The sequence below is a fragment of the Rattus norvegicus genome, chromosome 11 (assembly GCF_036323735.1).
Source record: "Rattus norvegicus strain BN/NHsdMcwi chromosome 11, GRCr8, whole genome shotgun sequence".
Taxonomy (NCBI): Eukaryota; Metazoa; Chordata; class Mammalia; order Rodentia; family Muridae; genus Rattus; species Rattus norvegicus.
The window spans coordinates 76,991,705-77,012,798 of NC_086029.1; the positions used below are offsets into that span (position 1 = coordinate 76,991,705).

General features: G+C 34.9%; 1 protein-coding gene across 8 annotated transcripts in view; it reads left to right on the plus strand.

Moving 5' to 3' along the window:
- The window catches only part of Stxbp5l (syntaxin binding protein 5L), a 329,014-nt gene that overhangs the window by 152,866 nt on the left and 155,054 nt on the right, over positions 1 to 21,094 (plus strand). For 7 of the 8 annotated variants that reach the window (XM_063270382.1, XM_063270385.1, XM_063270384.1 and 4 more), the window contains 4 exon segments: positions 430 to 513; positions 6,125 to 6,248; positions 13,291 to 13,369; positions 19,002 to 19,156. In XM_063270382.1, the coding sequence (XP_063126452.1) occupies positions 430 to 513; positions 6,125 to 6,248; positions 13,291 to 13,369; positions 19,002 to 19,156 (442 nt within the window). 8 annotated transcript variants of the gene reach the window in all.

Sequence of the window (21,094 nt, forward strand, 5' to 3'; positions counted from 1 at the left end):
TTTTTGTCTGCTTTTCCAGGTGTATAGCACTGAATGTTATATTAGAAGTTAATTAAACATAACACTTCATCCTTTATTTTTGTCTTCATTTTCTATCCTATTTTTCTTTCAAAAATTTTATTTTTAAAAATATATTGTATCATGTTTATTTACATGTTTCCTTGACTTTTTTAGAACACATCAGAGTTCTCTACTGCATGTTTATATTGCAGCATAAGTTATTGGCCCTTTATTTGTTTTTAATTACTATATCAACATCTATTTTTAAATAAATTTTAAAAGAAAGAAGCCTATTTCAGTGCTGGAAAAGTTAGTATAAATCAGGCTTTGTTATATAACATGTTTTTTCTTTATGGTATTATCATTGTTATTTGAACACAGTTCAAATTAATGTCAGAACTAAGAAATGGTTGTTTTACTGTTTTCCAGCTGTTAATAGGTTATGAAAATGGCACTGTGGTATTCTGGGACTTGAAATCTAAAAGAGCAGAACTGAGAGTTTATTATGATGAGGTAAGTGCTTTCTGCTGACATTTTTGAAAACTTTAGGGACTATGCATCACTTCCTTACTCAGCTTTGTGCTTTCCTAATATCTTTAATCACTAGGACGCTCTACCTGTACTCACTCATTGCTTAATCGTCTTTTGCTATTTGTGTAGGTTTCAACTGTTGAGTACTTGTGAATAGGAATTCTGTCACGACCTCCAAGTTGGGAGATTTTTACCTATTTATTCCTTGTATATATTTTCACTTTCATGTATCCCTGATTCGTCTCATCTCCCTTTCTTTTATGTAGGCTCCACACTCACACCTTGCTTCTTGACCTTCAGGTTTCTAAGGACAATATCCAAACCTTCCTTAGAGAATTCATTTTCTGTGGCTAAAAGATCAAGATAGTTCGAATGCTTTTTTTTCTCCTATTACTTCATAGAATAATGAAATGTTTTGACAATAGGACCAAGTAAGTGACAATAAGTATCTTGAGGTAAATGTTATTATATACAATTTACATAATTGAGGCTTGATTAGGTTCCTCCCAGAAGACACTTTTGATTGTGCTTTTGATCCAGGCCATTAATAATTCTCCATTTTAAAAGAAGCTAAATGAAGACAGTGCATCTGGGATAGAAGATGAAAAGGGGGAGATTATTTCTGTGGAAACGAAGCTGATCAGACATACCTTAAACTAGAAGTGAGGTAGGAGAGGGAGAAGATAGCAGGAAAATACAGATTAAAAGCTCTGCCTAGTTAACATTCACTCTCGTATGCATATATTGTCACATAATTTAAAAGACACAATCAGAAAGAGTCTCTTCCATCTATTTCTTTTAGAACACTCCATTTTAGATTAGAGGAATAAAAAATACCACACATTGGACTTCTAATTGCCTTGGAATACTTGACAGTATCTTTTTTTGCCCCCTATTGTATCACAACAATTAAATTTACAGTTTGGGTGCCTAACGATATATTTCCTGGACTAGGAAGTGTCTTGGTGGTTAAGAGCATGCACTGCTCCTGATAAGACTTGAATTTGGTTGCATTACCCATATCGGGTAGCTCCCAACTACACATTACTCCAGCTCCATGGAATCCGACTCCCTCTTCTGGCCTCCTAAGGCTGACACTATACTCACGTGCACACACCCACACATGTATGTATACACATTATTAAACAATCAAAATAAAATATTACTAAATGTTGTTTTTCATAAAATCCACAGTTTTGAAATTGAAATTTTAAATAAACATTAGAAATCTTCTTGAGTGGTGGGGTGTGATTGTATACCTAATTTGTACATAGAGATCATCTTACATATTGACTTACATTATATACGAACATAAATTATATGTATTTGTCTACTACATTTTTGTAGGTCCTGTCATTCTAATGGAGATAGATATAAACTTCATTTTACTACATATATTTTCAAACTTTCTTAACACTTTGTCATATCTAGAAACTATCTTTAATATGTCTCTAAGATGATTTATAAGTCATCAACATTCTTCTCAGCACCACACACAAAAGTCTCTTCTGTAATTTTTCAAGGACCATCCTTAAAATTGTTATTTTTCTTGTTTGTTTGTGCCTATCTCATTTATTGTGCCCCTTTCCTCCATCTCTGACTTATTTAAGTTATGGGTGCTCAAGTCTGGTACACTGGCATATACTAGGTGTCTGATATATGGAGGCAGAAAGAAGTTATGCCACTGGTTTGAGGCCAGACAATGTAGTGAGCCCTTCCCTTCTCCAAAACTCTCTGCCTTTTGCTCCATCCTCTAATTTATGTTTGTTTGTAATAGCTCTCATTTCTGATATTACCTATACAAGCAATAAACTTAAACAACTAAATTTCTGGCCTTTACCTCTCTCTTAGAGCTTCATATTTAACATCTAGTAATTTAATAGTTAAGTATAAATAAATACCATCAGAACTGAATTTGTACTTTATTGCTCATACCACTTTCTACATTCCTTTTTCTTTTAAAAGATCAGTTTAGAGTGTCCATAGTAATGCTTTCTATTTAATTCTTCTGTTGTTACAGGATGTTTGATTTTGTCTTTAACATTGCTATCATTCTCTTATTTCCCCTTTGTCCTCATTTCTACACCATACCCTAGGTTACAATGCCTAACTTGTTATAGGAGTATCTTAACATCTACCTTTCTGTATATTCTTCACTAACAAAGATTTTTTAAAAAATTATTTTAGGGGTTGGGGATTTAGCTTAGTGGTAGAGTGCTTGCTTAGGAAGCGCAAGGCCCTGGGTTCGGTTCCCAGCTCCGAAAAAAAAGAACCAAAAAAAATTATTTTATTTATTTACATTCCAGTTGTTGCTCCCCCTCCCGGTTTTACACACACACACACACACACACACACACACACACACACACAGAGAGAGAGAGAGAGAGAGAGAGAGAGAGAGAGGGAGAGAGAGAGAGAGAGTTCCTTATCCCATTCCTCCTCCCCTTGCCTCCAAGAGGGTGTCCCCCACCAGTCTTCCCCTTTCCTTGGGGTCTCAAGTCTCTTGAGGATTAAGTGCATCTTCTCCCACTAAGGTCTGACCAGGTAGATGTCTGCTACATTTGTGTCAGGGACCTTGGACTGGCCCGTGTATGCACCTGGTTGGTGGCTCGGTCTCTGGAAGCTCCCTGGGGTCTGGCTTAGTTGAGATTGCTTACTGGTCTTCCTATGGGATCATCCTCCCCTTCAGTTCTTTCAATCCTCCCCTAATTCAACCATAGTGGTCCCTGACTTCAGTCCAATGATTGGGCAAAGTATCTGCTTCTGTCTCAGTCAGATGCTGGTAGGGCCTCTCTAAGAACAGTCGTGCTCCCATCATGCATGTCCCCTTTCTTCCAAAAACACAATCAGATCACATGATTTTCTACAGCTGAACTTTCAAATGGCTGGCTTGTTAACAGGGTCTGAGTGTGAGAACTAAGCTTGTGCTGCTTTTTTAAAAGTATAATTTATTGCACCTTGATAATCTGTTAACATATCTGGAGTATGTTGCTCACTATCTTTTAATGATGTATTTTACTTCTTACCTTTCAGATTTTGCTACTGCTATTTGCTTTCTCATTATGAACTATCTTCTTGTCTCTTCTATACATCAAAATCCCATTAGTTCCTTAGGCACCAAAAAGCTATTCGTACTATTTAACTTGGGAACTGATGAATAGTCACAGAGGAGTTTAATTTTTGTTTGGAAATCCAATATTATATTGAGAAATAATTAGCCATGAAAAATTACTTCCAGCTAGGTATTGTAGGATATGCAGTTATTCCCAATTCTTGGAAAGGTGAGGCAGTAGGATTACCACACGTTTAAATCCAACTTGAGCTATATAGTAAATTTCAGGCCATCCTATACTAGAGAGTAAAAATTTTCTCAAGCAAATAAGGAAAGGATTTCTTCTACCACAGCCATTTTCTTTATATTGATATTCCTTTAATAATATTAGTGAAAATTTTCAGTTTGACAGGAGGGAAATACTTTGAATCCATGGGGAACTGCCTATTTCCGTTTGTCAGATTGCGCTATAGTTTAGAATTTTTGTTTTCAGGTGAAAGTCACAGTTGACAAAATATGACTAGTATTTTTCCTTCAAATTCTTTTTGTTCTCTCTTTTCTAGCATTGGTTGACTAGTATTTGGTTTCTAATAAGCCCATGTTTTAATGAAAATAATGTGATGTAACTAAATAAACAAAAATCAAATATGCACCATCAGCTCAATTACCAGCTTCTTAGGTATGCACAGTTTTACATCCTGATCCCTGAAACCTGATTGTTTATACTATAATTCTACTATATGTGTGTTTATACTATAATTCATATATATGTGTATATATATGGAATTAATTTTTCATGGCTAATTATTTATCAATATAGTATTGGATTTCCAAACAAAGGTTTGATCCATCTATGACTTACTCATTAAGGGACAATTAGACTCTCTCTATATATATCTATATCTATATCTATATCTATATATCTATATATATTAGATCTATATCTATATCTATATCTATATTATATCTATATCTATATATCTATATATTATATCTATATCTATATATCTAATATATATGTATATGTGTGTATATATATATATATATATATATATATATATATATATATTCTCCATTGGATAGGGTTTTATGGGTTAGGATGAAGCTTTGGGTCTGGGTAATTCCTCATCCTCTACTCTTGTTGACCAAGTAGTTTTAAGAGTTTTAAATTGACTCTGAGGTTCAGCAAAGTTGACCAAAGAAGTGACATTTTGTTTCATTTACCTGCAGGAAGGAAAAGAATTAGAAAAGACAATAAAGATGATTCCTTTCTAATTGCTTTTATTGAAGACTGGCTAAGGAAATTATAATCTACATAGAAATGATGGCTAGAGTGAGGGGGAAGAAAAAATGAATAAACCCTACATGTCCAGGAATTCGTGCTACCTGTTATATTCAGTTTAATCTTATATTTTGAGGTCTACATCCTATTTTATACCCTTTATTTTAATGATTAGTCATGATGGCAGTTCGCTGTAACTCTGGTACTACACGCAGTCTGAAGTTTTCCTGCTCTCTTACATAAAGCATCGGTTATGTAATTGAATAAGCACATGTGTGCTGAAAGTTTATATCCACCTATACTGACTTTCTCGGTAGCTTCTTTGGGGGAGAAGATGTTTTATACACCTTCCTTATTTTTTGTCCCCCCCGAGACTTGACTTATTATACTTAACATGTATCACAATGGATGAAGTATGGTGTTAAATTTATCACAAAGAATACTACAGATTTGGAATTATGATATGAATTACTAATTCAGCAGACCTTTGCCTAAAATCTATAGAAGATACTGTGCTGCCACACGGACTAATACAACCAAAATAATGAAGGAATTATTGCTAACTCATCTAATTCAAAGCTATTGGATGAGCTTGAAATGTTAAACAATCAAATCTTAGTTGTTTTAACTAGTGTAGTATATGCTTGAGGCAACACTACAGCAGGAGAGCATATGAGTTTTAGGAGTTTATCTTTAACTCGTGTGACTTTAAAAAGCGAGTGAATATCTGTCTCTAGGTCAGATCACCATATGTAAGCTGAGAAATAATAATAAGGTTAAGTAATACCTTTTATATGATTAAGTAATATATTTTATGTAAGATGCCTACAATGGGATCTGGCATATCGAATGCCCTTAGGTGCTAGCTCAAATTCTTCATAAAATTATCTACTCTAAGTAATACTAGGCCTATATCTTACAAGAAATTATCTTCTGAAAGTCAAACTTTATTTCTATGTAAACAATTTTTCAAACAGGGATGGTAGAATATAGGAAGGGCATAGGATCTACAATAAAATATACTGGAATCTGAAGTTATTAAGTTTTTTCAGAACTATTCTTTATTTAAGGAAATTAATTTTGGTAGCCTTTTCAAGGTCTGTAATGAACTGAAGCCAAAGACAGCCTAGTCTGGGTCAGAAAAAAATATTTTAACATATTATCAGTATGTTAATTTTATGTAAAAATATTTTGGAATGTATAATGATATAATCTATCTACTTTCCCCTTGTACTTGTCTTCTACTGTTATTTTATTAGGCTATTCATTCAATTGATTGGCATCATGAGGGCAAACAATTCATGTGCAGCCACTCAGATGGTAGCTTGACTTTATGGAACCTGAAAAGCCCAAGTCGCCCTTTCCAAACCACAGTTCCACATGGTAAGACTCACGCCCAAGGAAACTATGGCAACCACAGAATTGCCTTCTCACAGCTTTAATTCTTCTGGTTTAGTTTCCTTTGCATTGCATACTGTTAATGACATCTATTAGTTCTCCTATAGAGAGCCCATTTTAGGTCTTATGTTGTTTGCAGCCTTAGCAATAGTATGTTTTGTCTATTAACATTGATATAATTACTAATAAGACTAGATTTAGGTCTCCTCATTACTTGTTTTCTATTGTTTTTACTATATTTTATTGCTTTTCTTTGTCTTTCCACTTTCAAATTATTTAAATATTGTTATTACAAACACATTAAATTTACTTTTCATAGTCATTTTATCTTCATTTTTTATCACTAATTGCAAATACCACAATATATTTTGTTAACTGCTCAATGTGTTTTAGGGTTAATATTATAACACTTCATATAATGTACAGACATCTTGTAACCATATAGATCTATTTATCTTCATTATCATATATACTATAATTATATAGCACCCACAGATATATTATTATACATTTTATTATTATACTTAATTATAAGTATAATTAAGAGATAGCATACTCTTTTATTACTGCATTTATTTGAGAACATTATTTACATTTTGTGTAGGCCTGGCAAAATTTATTTCTGGAGCTTCTTTTATTTGAAATTACATTTTATCTTCCTTCATTTCTGAAAACTATTTTGCTAGATTAAGATTTATAGATAACGTCAGTCCATGAGCTAAGATTTGCCCTCATTTGCTGGGAATCTGTGTAATATAATGAATGCTTTAATGATATCCCATCATCTTCTAGTGTCAGTGTTTTCTGTATAAGGAATCCTCAGTGTTTTGAACTTTACTTGTAATGTATACAATGTGTTTTTTTCTTCTGATTGTTTTCAAACAATTTTTAATCTTTTCTTTGCAGCAATTTAAAAATGTTATGCCTCAACTTGTTTTGGGCTTGGCATTTTTTGTTTTTTTGTTTTGTTTTTGCTTTTCATTTTTTATTTATTCTGTTAAGAGTTCTAACAAGCTTCCTAAGTTCATAACTTCATAATGGCTCCACAAAACTTGAGAACTTTCACACCGTTTATCTTTAATTTTTTTTTAGGTTTCTCTTCTGGGATATGAGTCAACTCTGTTAGAACTTTTTATGTTGTGGCTCACATCTCTCAGTCTTTATTTTTGTTTCTGCCAATATTTTTGTTACAAATTTCAAAGCTAATTAATTCCAATTCATCATTTAATTACTTTTTGCTCTTGCATTTTTATTCTAGTAAATCTCTAAGATTTTTTTAAATTTCAGATAGTTTTTCCACTTGATATCTTTTGCTTTTTAGAACTCTTCCAAGGTTTTCTTTTGTCATTTATTCTGAGCATCTGACATTCCTTTAATCATTGAGCTTAGGTACAGTCACCTCTTAAGCTTTCGTTAGTAACATCATCTGCTTCACCTTGACAACAATGACCCACACTTCCTCCTCCTTCTCAGAGTTTTGGTTCTACCTATGTGCTGCAGATCTTCAAGCTTCTGATCTTCATTTCTTATTTGTTCCTCAGGATGTATAGTATAAAAGTCTGTTAAACAGTGTAAAACTTCATGTCTATAATGTTAATGTGGTATATCATTTTACTTTAGAATATATTTTCTTGCCCCTCTCTTATTAACATATGTCTTCTACATCTATGTGAAAGTACTTAATTGTTTTTCTGGAAGTCAAAATTTTCTACCATGAAGAGAAAAACTATAAAGGTTAAGAATTACACAACTGTACTTTAAAAGGAAATGTGCTCTTGTGGGGAAGTGTTGGTTTGTTTGCTCTCTTTTGTTTTCTGAGACAGACTAACCTAAATGTGGAATCACTCTGCTCCATCTCTCAGATGCTGGGCTTACAGATGTGAACTACCATGCTCAGCATTTGGTTTTTTAATTGTAGTAAGAAATACAGTATATAATTCATTATGCTAATATTAGTTACAGATTGTCTTATAGGTAAGTATGGCCAGTCAAAGAAAGACAAGATTATCTTTTCAAACATATGAGAATTTGTTTTTTAGTGGCCACTTCTTAAATTACCAAGAAAATCTTAAATTCTATAACATGAGGTAGTAAAGCATTTCTGGTTGATGATGAAATCAAATATAGTTAACCTAAGTAAACGTTGTGAGGAGCTACAGATGAACTTTATATATAAAGCGGAGTTTAAAAATATTTAAAGAAGAAATTAGAACAAAATTCTACAGTTTGAAAAATAGCATTGAAAATACTATGTACTCAAACTAGGAAGTTCAGTCAAGATAGAGGAAAATTTGTAACTTTAAATGTTTTATGTATATGTAAAAAGAAAACTCTAAGGGTAAATACTCAAAGTCTAAAAACAAACAAACAAAGGCAACAAAACAAAATAACAAAATAAAAAAAACAAAGCAGGAGCAAATCACACATATATCATAAAAGATAATGGTAGTAAAAGCAAAACCATAGAACAAAGAAGTAAAACACATATTGTTAAAATAGTGAAAGAAAACAGGCATTGTCTTTTAGCTAAGCTAACCAATGCATAGAACAAAAACATGAAATTAGAATTACATGGGAAATTAAAACCTCAAAGATAAAAAATTATCTCAAATTCATGTTCTGTACACTTCTAATGTACAATTAATAATGTGGGCAAAGTGGATAATTTCCAAGGGAAATATAAAAGAATGAAATTTTGTACAGTATATTTTTGTAAAATTTCAAATACACACGAATTTAGGAAGTTTGGTTTCTTTTAAAAAACACAGAAACATTTTAGGAGTATGTTTTTATTTTAATCTCAGGTGTGGGGATTTGGGGCTGCTTCACAGCAGCTGACTGTGATTTGTCTCATGCTCTAGCAGAGGGGTAGTTTTGCCAACTGCAGACAGTTTCTGTGATTGTGTGACATTTGGAATTCTGGGGACTTTCAGAGGGAGTATGAACTCTAGAGAGAGCCCTGACACACAAGCTTGGTGTGGCAGGTGGTAGTTCAGAAGAGTGGGTTGCCAGCTGTGCTTTGTTAGCAATAGTATTCAAAGAAGAAACAAGAGAAAATAGACTTAAGGATCTCATCTCTGTCCATTCTCTTTCTCTATCCCTCTATCATTCTTTCTCTCCTATCTGGTGATTGGGGGATAATGGGTGGGAAAAGAGGAACCCATCAAGTAGCAAATGTACAGGCTTTATTAATGTTCTGCATGTGTTAATTAATGCTGGGCATTAACATGGCAGCAGTTATTTCTTAGCCAGTTAGTTTCCCAAATAGCCACGGAGACGGAGATGGTTTACATTTTAAAGCTTAGGCCACAGCTGAGCAGGTTCTCAGCTAGCTCATCAAAGTTAACGCAACCACCTGTCTCCTCTCACATCTCCCGGGGAAAGGGCCTTCCTTCCTTTCTCCTTCCAGAAAATTTTGCCTTCTAATTAAAGCCAATCAAAAATTCCTTAGGTAGGTGAGGAAAGACACAGACACAACTTCACACAGTCCCCCAAGAAGCAAAGACCAACTACAAGCAGAGAAGAAATGAGAAGAAAGAAATTAGATTCACAGATCTCTCTCTCTTCCCTGTCCTTATCCTTCTTTCTCTCCTATCTAGTGATAGGGGTAAAACCAGTATGGAATAAAGTGTGAGAATACAAGAATGAGTTAAGATAAGCTACAAATGGTGCCCAACATGGAACTCAGATGTTAAAGATAAAAAATGGGAAATTTGATTTGAAATGCCAAAGGGGAAATAGCAGGGGGTGAAGGAATGGATTTTTTTTTCAAGATACCAGCAAAAAATGTTTATTGTGCCTAATATTACTGGGAAATCCCTGATTTGTGCCCAGAGGGGATTTTCTGTTTTGTTGTTTGTTTGTTTGTTTGTTTGTTTTTCTCCTTCATATATTTGTTTCAAAAATGTTTGAAAGGAAGGCTGAGCAGTTGGAAAATTTGCAGGTGGAAATGAAGGGGCCTGAGAAACAAACAAAAATGGCTCAAGTGGAAAAACAAAAGGGGTCACTCTATTTTCTGAAAGGGTTGCAAAATTAACAGGGCAGCTAGAGAGGTTGAGGGTGGGAGTGGAAGCACTTAGGATGTGAGGAACAGCTCTTGAAGAGAGAGAATAAAAAAGGATCAGTCCTGCTGACTGATCAGGAGTTTCCCACAGGAGGGACGAGGGAAAGAAACTGCACCTGAAGTCAGAGAAAAGCTAAAAAGTAGAGAGCAATCTGATGAAACCCCCGGTTGCAAGAGGAAGGGTTACTCTCGAACTGCAGCGAGAGTCAGGAGAGGGTCAGCCTGGGATTAGGAGATACCCTCAGTTCTCCCAGTAGTCATATGACTGTGTAGAACAGGGTTATGCAGAGATAGGATGGCATCTTATAGAAATGATAGACAAGATGGCTAAAGAGACTGTGATTATGGGATGCATCTGCCTTATTGAAACAAATTCTAAATAACTTGGATAAATACGCATAACCGTTCCCCTAGACTGCAGGCGATTGACAACAGTTGTACTTGAGGTTGGACCACAATCGCGATGGTTAATGTGGAGGAGGGAAGAAGCCGAGGATATTAGTGAAATAGAGTGAGCAAAATGAACATAGTGAAAGTTCAGTTGCTGGGCAACAGGCAGAACTCTGATGTACAGGAACAGCTGCAGAGTGATGACGCTACTACAGAAAAATGTCACTTAGCTAAAGCTTAGCACAGAGTGGAGGAGCCTGGGGGAAATCCTCCTCGTTTACGAAGATTATACAAGGCTCTGGGAAAGCCCTCGCTGATTTCATTTACAACAATTAGTCTCAGCTGTGAACAAGGCTGTATCAGACCCTTATGCAAGGCAGGTGTTCATAGAGACCTTGGGGTATGAAAATGCCCATCCCAAATGTTAAAAAAAGTTATTAAACCATTAGAGACACGAGCAGCACTGGTAGACAAATAGATAAGGAATAAGACTAGCATTGGTTCTAACATGTCCCATAGTCGATCGAGCTGTAGCTAGTGCCTAGTGCTTCAATTATGGGAAGTGCGGTCATTGCAAAGAGACTGTGAACAAGCCACCAAATGTCTCCGATCTCAAAGTGCCCAGTGCTTTCACTGTGGGATATGGGGTCATTTGTGACAAAACTTTGAACAAGGCATCTCTCAGGGCAATCAGGCATTTTTCTAAATATAAACTGGAAAGAAGGCCTAAGCTTCCAGGGGGTGTGTAGGCGATGTGGCAAGGCAAGGATTGGCACTGCACCAATGAGTATAGGTCCGGAAGAGATATTCAAGGTGATTTCTTACTGTCGGGAAATGGCCTTCGGGCCTCACAGCCAGAAGTATGAGTCATTAGAGTGAAGCCAGCCGATGTACTAAAACGATGTGTTAGCACCAGAATGGAGGCAAGCAAAACGGTTTGTGTGGAGGTGCAGATTTGTTTATGTTTCCACAGGAAATGAAAGGGTGTGGAAACCGATAAAAGATTAGAACTGAGCAGGAGAGTTCCTGAACACCTAGGCCACTGACACAAAAAGTGCTATTTCATTGAAAATGTCTCTGTACAGAGCACACGTCTGTGGCCCTTTTCTTTTAACCTGAAAAACGCCTCTTATTACTGTATTTCTGTGCTATGACTTCAGTTTTAACGACAGGTTCTAAATATGCTTTGTCATTAATTTCTTTCCGGTATATCATACTGTAATTTTTATATCTTTATTGTTCAATCTAGTTAATTCTAGACATATTAGAATTTAATTATTTCCATGTGCCCTGACACTTAACATATAGTACTTGGAATATGAAGAACAACAATTCAAATTGATGTTACTGTTGTTTTACACAATTTAACATTTAAGCAGGTATTAACAAGCAAAGCAAAAAATAAACAAAGACCCCAAACCAAACTCTTTCCCACAGTAAACTGTTAGGGGTAGAGATTGAATATTAATTGTACCTTATAAACTGAGTTCAATGCCTGGGACTCATGTGATGAAAGGAGAGAACTGATGGTTCTCTGACCTCTGTATGTGTACTATAGCACACATGTGCCCTTTCTACACACAGTAAATCAATCAGCCAATTATCATTCAATCCATGTAATAATATTTTTAAATGCAATGGAATGATTTTGTAAATCCATTGCATGTTTTACATCACAAGACTTTCTGAAATATAAAAGTTTATTTCTACTATAGATAAAATATTAGGTATGATATAGATTTTATTCTTTTTTTATTTCTCTTCTTGTTCTTTTTTTTTTTTCTTGTAAAGAGGAGGGAAACAGGGTCTTATGTAACCTGTGCTAGATTTGAACTCTCAAGTCTCCTGCCTCAATTGCCTGAGTGTTGGGATTACAGTAAAAAATAACACATTTTTAATAATAATATATTTTATTGTGCATGTTTGTTTCTTAACTCCTGAACTTTATTTTTGAGTATACATAACTGAAATAACTATATAAGAAACTACATTCATGTTTAGAGAATTCAAATGTAGCCAAATTGACTAATAAATGAATATTTATAACTTAATATGTGTGAATTATATAAGAATGAAGCTTATAAGTAACTTCATTGATTATATAGCAGTCCATTGATATGAATCTAAAGCCTATGAACTTAATATTAGAATGTGTAGACTTATGTCAATACACGCACTTTAAGAACAAGTCAATATCTTTAGCTTAGCCTGATGTTGCTATGCCTTAACTCATAAAAGTAACCAGTTTAATAATATAGTAGAACTAAAGTAATAAAAATTATTCTAAATTTAATCATCATTGATAAAAATATAAAATATTACTTATGCTATTCTCTTCTGAAGTCTATAATAAAACTGTGCCTGAGACCTTGGGTTCAGTTGTATTTATATTACCTGTTATAGTGTAAACCGTTCAAGGATTATTATTGTGGTGCAAAAAGTTACATGAGTCATCCCTAGAGACTGGTAGAATTCTTTATATTATTATTCCATGTTCATATTTCTTAATTGAAATTTAAAATTTCTTGTGAATCAATATAATTTAAGTTAGATTTAATGTTTTTCTTTCATTAGGAAAAAGTCAAAGAGAAGGAAGAAAGTCTGAATCTTGTAAACCTATTCTGAAAGTAGAGTACAAAACGTGCAGGAACAGGTATGTGGTTGTACTTTATGACTATGATATATCTAAGGAATAGAAGAAGGAAAGCAATTTTTCTTAATTTGTTATAGTGTCATAATTATGATTTTTAATTATCTAAATCAAAAACTTAATTTATTGACTATTATAAATCCTGAAGATAACAAATAATTCATTTAATTACATTTATATTAGTATCATATATATCAATTCTAATAATTGAGGACTTTTGAACCATTTATAATACTGGTAGCATATTTATTCAACTAAATCTATGCATCTGCTGATATTCCTTATGAGATTTAAATATATAACTTGATCACTCTGAACTTAGGATCTTACATAATTGAAGTTCTAAAGTTATGTATATTGTCATAATGGAAAAAACTAAAATTTAAGATTTATAAGATAAAATAACACTTGATACAGTTTTATTACCTTTATAGATATTATATCTAGTACTTTTGCATAGCTTTTTAAATTTACATTAATTATTAATGGATTTTTTTCTACCCAAAATTAGTATAATAAACATTTCCTGATTATTATTATTATTAACCATGTATAGATACACATGTGAGTGTGTGAGTGTGTGTGTGTGAGTGTGTGAGTATGCGAGTGTGTGTGAGTGTGTGAGAGTGTGTGAGAGTGTGTGTGAGTGTGTGAGTGCATGTGTGTGTGAGTGTGTGTGTTTGAGTGTGTGTATGTCTGAGTGTGTGTGTGAGTGTATGAGTGTGTAAGTGTGTGAGTGAGTGTGTAAGAGTGTGTGTGAGTGTGTGTGAGTGTGTGTGAGTGTGTGTGGCTTGTGTGTGTGAGTGTGTGTGTGGCTTGTGTGTGTGAGTGTGTGTGAGTGTGTGTGGCTTGTGTGTGTGAGTGTGTGTGAGTGTGTGTCTTGTGTGTGTGAGTGTGTGTGAGTGTGTGTGTGAGTGTGTGTGTGGCTTGTGTGTGTGAGTGTGTGTGTGTGTGTGTGTGTGTGTGTGTGTGTGGCTTGTGTGTGTTTGAAAGAGCTACAGAGTTTACATGAAGGTCAGAGGACAACTTTATGGAATCAGTTCTCTCCTTCCACATTTAAGTGGGTTCCAGGGATCCAGCTTAGTTGTCACCAGGCTGTGCAGCAAGGATCTTGCCCTGCTGAGCCATCTTCTCGGGCTCTAAACATTGTAATTATAAAACCCTACCTTATGTTAGTTACCTGCCTACATTGCAGTATGTTTTTCTCATCCTAGATACAGTTGGGTTTGTTAAAACTTCTAAAGTTTTAGTAGTAGAAAGTCATGGTAAATTATCAATATCACTTTATCAGGCCAGTTTAATACAGTATAACTAAAGTAATAAAATATACACTTATTACTATATAATTGAAGTTAGAAACAAACATTTCGGATGGAAACAAAATTTTATGTAATTCTTCTCTTCTAAATACCATTTATAGCTAAAACTTTCCTTCAGCCTTTGTGTTAAGCAGTATTTATAACACCCATTACATAACATGATGTTGAAACACCACTGAGGCTCAAGAAATTACACTGCCCACCCCAAACAGCTTCCAAACAGTTGCATTTAGGTTTTCCTTTTCACTTGTTTATTTTTTCAAAAGATTTTTTCTCTACTTCAGTCTTAATAATATCCACTGAATTATCAATTAGTATTCAGCCTTCCCTATAGATTGTAAATCTTAAAAATAAAACAGCAAAATGGGAACAAAGAGTTTCATGAGATGCCTGAGAGATTTTCCCAGGATAAATCTTATGATCCATGAACTTTATGGTGTCTTTTTTGTTACAAAATTGTCTACTGGAAAACATACTCCTACAGAGTGCTCCACAACATTCAATTTGCTTCAGTTTAACTATCTATCACATATTTGATTTGTATGCTAAAAAAAAGAGAGCACTACCAGTGTTTGAATTTATTAGGCTCTAGTAGCAACAGCCAAGGTAAAAACTTGTGCCTTTTAAACAAGAAGGAGTAGCATAGAATTCTGCTTTAGGGGCAGAGAAAAGAACAAGAATACACAGTTGAGCTGCAAATATTATCAAATTTCTATTAATTAGATTTGGGGAAATTAAAAATTAAAAAAAAGAAAGAAAACATCTAACCCAGTCTTGAAGGCAGTAAAGAGGAGCCCTTATCAAGAGAAATCTGGAAAATACTTTGGGGAAAGAAATTCAGAGATAGGATTTAAAGGATGAAAGAAGGTACGTCAAATAAAAGAGTCAGGACCTCAAATAAAGCAGAGTAAGTCATGATTGATATCAGTGACTTTGTAGTAACATGGTTATGAGATTTTTAATTATATCATAATCTTTAGTTCCATCACCAGCCATACTGCAATGCTCATGAAGACTAGATGACATAATGCATAAAGTGTTATTATTACCATTGCAAGCCCTATCATGAAAAAGAGGGCACAGTTTCTTTTTTTTCTTTTTTTTTAATTTTTTTTTTATTGACTTGAGTATTTCTTATATACATTTCGAGTGTTATTCCCTTTCCCGGTTTCCGGGCCAACATCCCCCTCCCCCCTCCCCTTCAAATTACTATTATACTATATTAGAGCCATAGAATTCTATATTGTTAGATGTATTTGATTACTTTTAAAAATTGTTATATTCGTTTATATTTCAAATTCTGCACCCTTTGCTTTTTTAACTATAATAATTCTATTTATAAGGAAAATAAACATTTTATTGATTGCATTTATTATCATTCTAGTAATATACATTGCATGTATGGTTTTTTATTTTTATTTTTTATAAAAGTCACCTCTAAAAATTAATACAGAGGATAAAAGTCAGAGGTGTACTAGTCTTAAGAAGAATGAAAGATGTGGCCACAGGAACAATACAGCTCTCTCTCTCTCTCTCTCTCTCTCTCTCTCTCTCTCTCTCTCTCACACACACACACACACACACACACACACACACACACCTGTTCTTGTTACCAGATAGTGTCAGATTTTTACAGCAAAGCATGGTTCTCTTTTTAAAATAGAGAATTTGTTCAAACACATTGCTGTCCTCCCTGATAAACATTTCACATCAGAAAGTCCAGCAGGCCCTGGGTATTTATATCTGTAACAAATTCTGGTTATTGCTGATGCTGGACCACTCCCTAAATAATAGATACAGTGATGAAAATAAACGGTAAGAAATGAAAGTAACCAGAAAAACAGAGAGCTAATGATGACAGGAATTAGCTCCTAGAACCTAAAAGAAATGCTAATGAACCTTTCTTGGTCACCGTTCTATTGCTGTGAAGAGACATCATCAAGGCAACTCTTATAAGAAGCATTTAAATGGGGGCTTGCTTGCAGTTTGTGAGGAGTTAGTCTATGACCGTCATGAGAGGAGCGTGGTGGAAGGCAGGCGGAACTGGAGAAGTAGCTGAGAGCACATCCCGCTCCACAGGCAGCAGGCAGGAGAGACAGTGGGCCTGATGCGGGCCTTCGAAACCTACTCCAAGAAGGCAGCATCTCCTAATTCCTCTAATCCTTAGAGTTCACTCCCCAGTAACTAATTAGATTAACATTCTAACATGTGAGCCTATAGGGGGGCATTTTCATTCGAACCACCACAGAAACTTAGAATAAAAATGATATAGGTTTTTGGCAAGTAAAAATAGTTATGAAAACTAAGACAGCCCAGTGTGGGGTCTGAAGAGCACTTACTGCCTCGCAGAGACCTAGATTTGGCTCCCAGCATCCACACACCAGCCCACAATTGTCCGTTACCAGTTTCGTGGGCTCTGATACATCCTTCTGGTCTCTGCATCCTCCTGCATCTAAACAATACACACAAATTCATGCAAACACATCATTTTTTTATGAAAAATAAGCAAAACTCTTAACCCATTGTGTACCTACATTCACTACTTAAAAATTTTTATTGGATAGATGGAACTATTCTCCAAATGGTAGGGAATATGCTGTCTAATACTAGAGGAGATTTTCAGTCGCTTTGTCAAATCACTCATTCTAGGTCATTCACCCATCTCATCTCCAGCGCAAGACTCAGAACAGAAGGGCCTTTGGGCTGATTTGCTTATAATTCAAGTAATTGAATAAAATAACTATTTTTTAAAAATCAGAATAGGTATTTTATCAGTCAATGTAATAGAAATATTAAAACTCGTATTGTTTTTGTTGTTCTTTACTCAGCATAAGATATATATAGATATCTTAAGGTCAAAAGACCTGTTTAGTTTTAGGTTGCAGAAGGCTCTGTCTATCGTTGGCTGACTCCATTTTAGTCTTGTGTCAAGGCAAATTAAAATCATGGTAGAAAGGCACACATAGTAAAGTGTCAGCCAAGAAGCAGAGTAGAAGAGAGGAAACTTTGCTGGTACCCTTTCTCATTCTTTCTTCCTGGACTACATACTGTTGGACAGCACTGCCTACATTCAACCCAGGTCTTCCCTCACAATCTTTAGTTGCTTGTCTACACAGCAGTTGTCTCTGTAAATGCCCTATCAGACATATATAGGAGAGCATTTCTTAACCCTGCCATCTTTGAAATAAGTGATGCTCATTTTACTACTTATTCCTATTTTGAAAAGTAATATATGGACTGAGCAGCGTGTGTGTGTGTGTGTGTGTGTGTGTGTGTGTGTGTGTGTGTATGTATGCAATGAGCAGCATATGTGTATATGTGTGTGTGTGGACTGAGCAGCATGTGTGTGTGCACATATGCACATGTATGTGTGTGTGTGTGTGTACTGAGCAGCATGTGTGTGTGCATGTGTGTGTGTACTGAGCAACATGTGTGTGTGTGTGTACTGAGAAGCATATGTGTTTGTGTGGACTGAGCAGTGTGTGTGTGTGTGTGTGTGTGTGTGTGTGTGTGTAGATTGAGCAGCATGTGTGTGTGCATGTGTGTGTGCATGTGTGTGTGTGTGTGTGTGTGTGTGTGTGTGAATGATTAAAGAAAAAGAGCCCCTAATGTGAGTGAGAGCAAAGGAGAGTATGTTGAAAGGGTTGGAATGAGAAAGAGATACGTGAAAATGATATAATTGTATTTTAAAGAAATAGACTAAAGTTTTATGTGGATTTACTAGAGCCTGATAAAGTTTGCTGGATATGAATAAAACTTCATAGGATTTATTTTTCTGATAAATTATCATTCACCTATATATTATTTTTCTCTCTCCTCATAAACCTCTTGCTAAAAAAGCTTCATTATCTAAAATTTTTATCTTTTCATTTACCATTCTGAGATTTCCACCATGATATTTCATTTTATATTAAATTTTGACTCTTTTTCATCTTAGAGATTTGGATCTCAAACACTCACTCATCAACTGACTATTATTACAGAAATGAATGCTCTAGTGATACTCATATAGAATTTGGTAGCCAAATTTGTGCATATATATGCCTTTGAGAACCAGTATTTCCACTTTCCTCCATCTTGTCCTTCCCCAGTACCACCCAAATATCTTTACACTTACCCATGAGTTATTCTCATAACTAGAATATAGGTCCAGTAAAGGGAGGATGATAAAATAGTCAATCGTTGGTTGAGAAACTGGAGTTGGGAAGGCCATTTACATTGTAGATAATCTCCTCTGAATCTATTGTTTAAAGACATATGTTCTGACTTTGTGTTAAAGAATTCAGTCTCATTATCCTTTTCCTTCCCCTGTGTAGTGAACCATTTATAATATTCTCTGGTGGGTTGTCATATGACAAAGCTTGCAGAAGACCAAGTTTAACCATCATGCATGGGAAAGCAATTACAGTACTTGAAATGGATCATCCTATTGTTGAATTTCTAACTTTATGTGAAACGCCCTATCCCAATGGTAAGTGAATACAATGAAACATTTAATTTTAGAAAAAAAAACATTTTTTGAAATGGCAAGTTGCTAATGAAATTAAGGTTAAATATTTTCAGTTTTGGCAGCAGACATCCACTGTGGTACAACCCCTGTGAGCTCCAGTTGCTGGCGCAGGTTCTGCACTTGCACCTACTGGGCAGACTGGAAGTAAGACAGATGTAGTGCAGCAGCGCTGGCGTTTCAGGTTCTGATATCAGGTAAGTGCTTTAAACTTTGATAAGGATGGTGGAAGCTGAGCTGGGAGGGTCCGATAGGGGTCCAGGGTGAAGTCACTTGGGGAAACTGAGGTCTCCTAATAGTCTCTCCTAGACCAGCTCCACCCATCCCATCCCAATGCCAATCAAAGTTAAAGCACTTACCTGATATCAGTGATCTGTAACTCTGGTGCTGCGGCATCTCCTTCACATCTGGCTTTGCTTCAGATGCAGCTGCAGCACATCTGATTACTCTAGGATTGCTGATGTGTGGTCAGTGATTTATTTTAATTTGGGCAGTAGTCATAAGACCATCAGGAGGGAAGATGCATGCCTATGTTTATCATCGTGAATAAAGATACAAAACCTTCTGAAAACAATAACTGGTCTAAACTCACATAAAAATAAAATCTAATTGTGATAAGGTCCTTTAGGACAAATTTAAAATTAAAATGGTTAAAATATATAAACCATAAATATGAATTTATGGCGAAAACAATATTAATACACATCGCTACATATTCAAAAGGGGACTTGTAGATATAGGGCAAAGACTACTGGACTTGGGACAAAATTTTGGATTTATGATTTACTTTGCCATTTATTGGCTACTAAACATACTTATCATGTGTAGAAAGGGAATAAGGTAACCCCAATATGACTATTGTAAAGGCAAATGAACATATTTTGTTAGCTATGAAAATATGTATGTTGTGTTTAATTGCTAAAATATTTGGATTTCCTTTATATTATTTAGCTTCATATTTAAATATGTAATATATAACAATCAATGTAGGAATTTAATTCCAAAGTTACCAGAGACAAATAATCTGCATGTTTTAAATAATCAACATATATTTATTAAGTTGCTGTGGCTTCATACTACAAGGACTTAGAGAAGTTGTGAGCATAATTTTTACATAAATTGCATTAAGTCTGATCGGATCAAGGAAATAAATGTGAATTGCTGAGTCAAAGTAATGCATGATTATGATGCCGAGTTTCATGGTTTATAGCACAACTAACATACTATTCAATAGCTGGTTAAGTGACTGAAATCTTGGTAACTTTCTCACTGAGAAACAGGACTTAAGCATGCCTTTTGAGAATTAAGTAAAGGTTTTATAAACTGTGGGTTTGATAAGATCAATTTAGAAGAAAGCTTCTAAGCTTTTAGAAGATGTTTGGGGAGATACAGAAGAACTCTGAGGAAATAGTAACATGGAAAGAAAGCACTAGTTTTACACTAGTTTCAGTAGGGTTTCTCCAACGAATAGATAGGTTTCAAGAGAGAATCTCAAAATCCAAACTGCAGCAAAGACATTTGTAAATAACATACACTTAATGTACCTGGGTGTGCTGTTCACTCACATAACCTCACAACTGGGGGACTAAAGCCAGAGGACTGCCATGAGTTCAAGGCCAGCCTGAGCCACATGGTGAGCTTTAGTACAGCTTGTGCTGTAGTGTGCAAGACATTGTTTCAAAATAATAAAAAACAAAACAAAAATTAAGCCCAAACCACTGCAGGTTTCATACACAGTCACAGGTTGCTTGTTTTGTTTTGGTTATTTTTAAGTTTATTTTTCTCTCACATATTACATGCCCCACAGTTTCTCTTCTTTCTTTCTCTCCGATTTCTTCCCCCTACCCTAGCCCTCATTCGTGATCTACTCTTTCTTTATTTCCCTTCAGAAAAGGAAGGCCT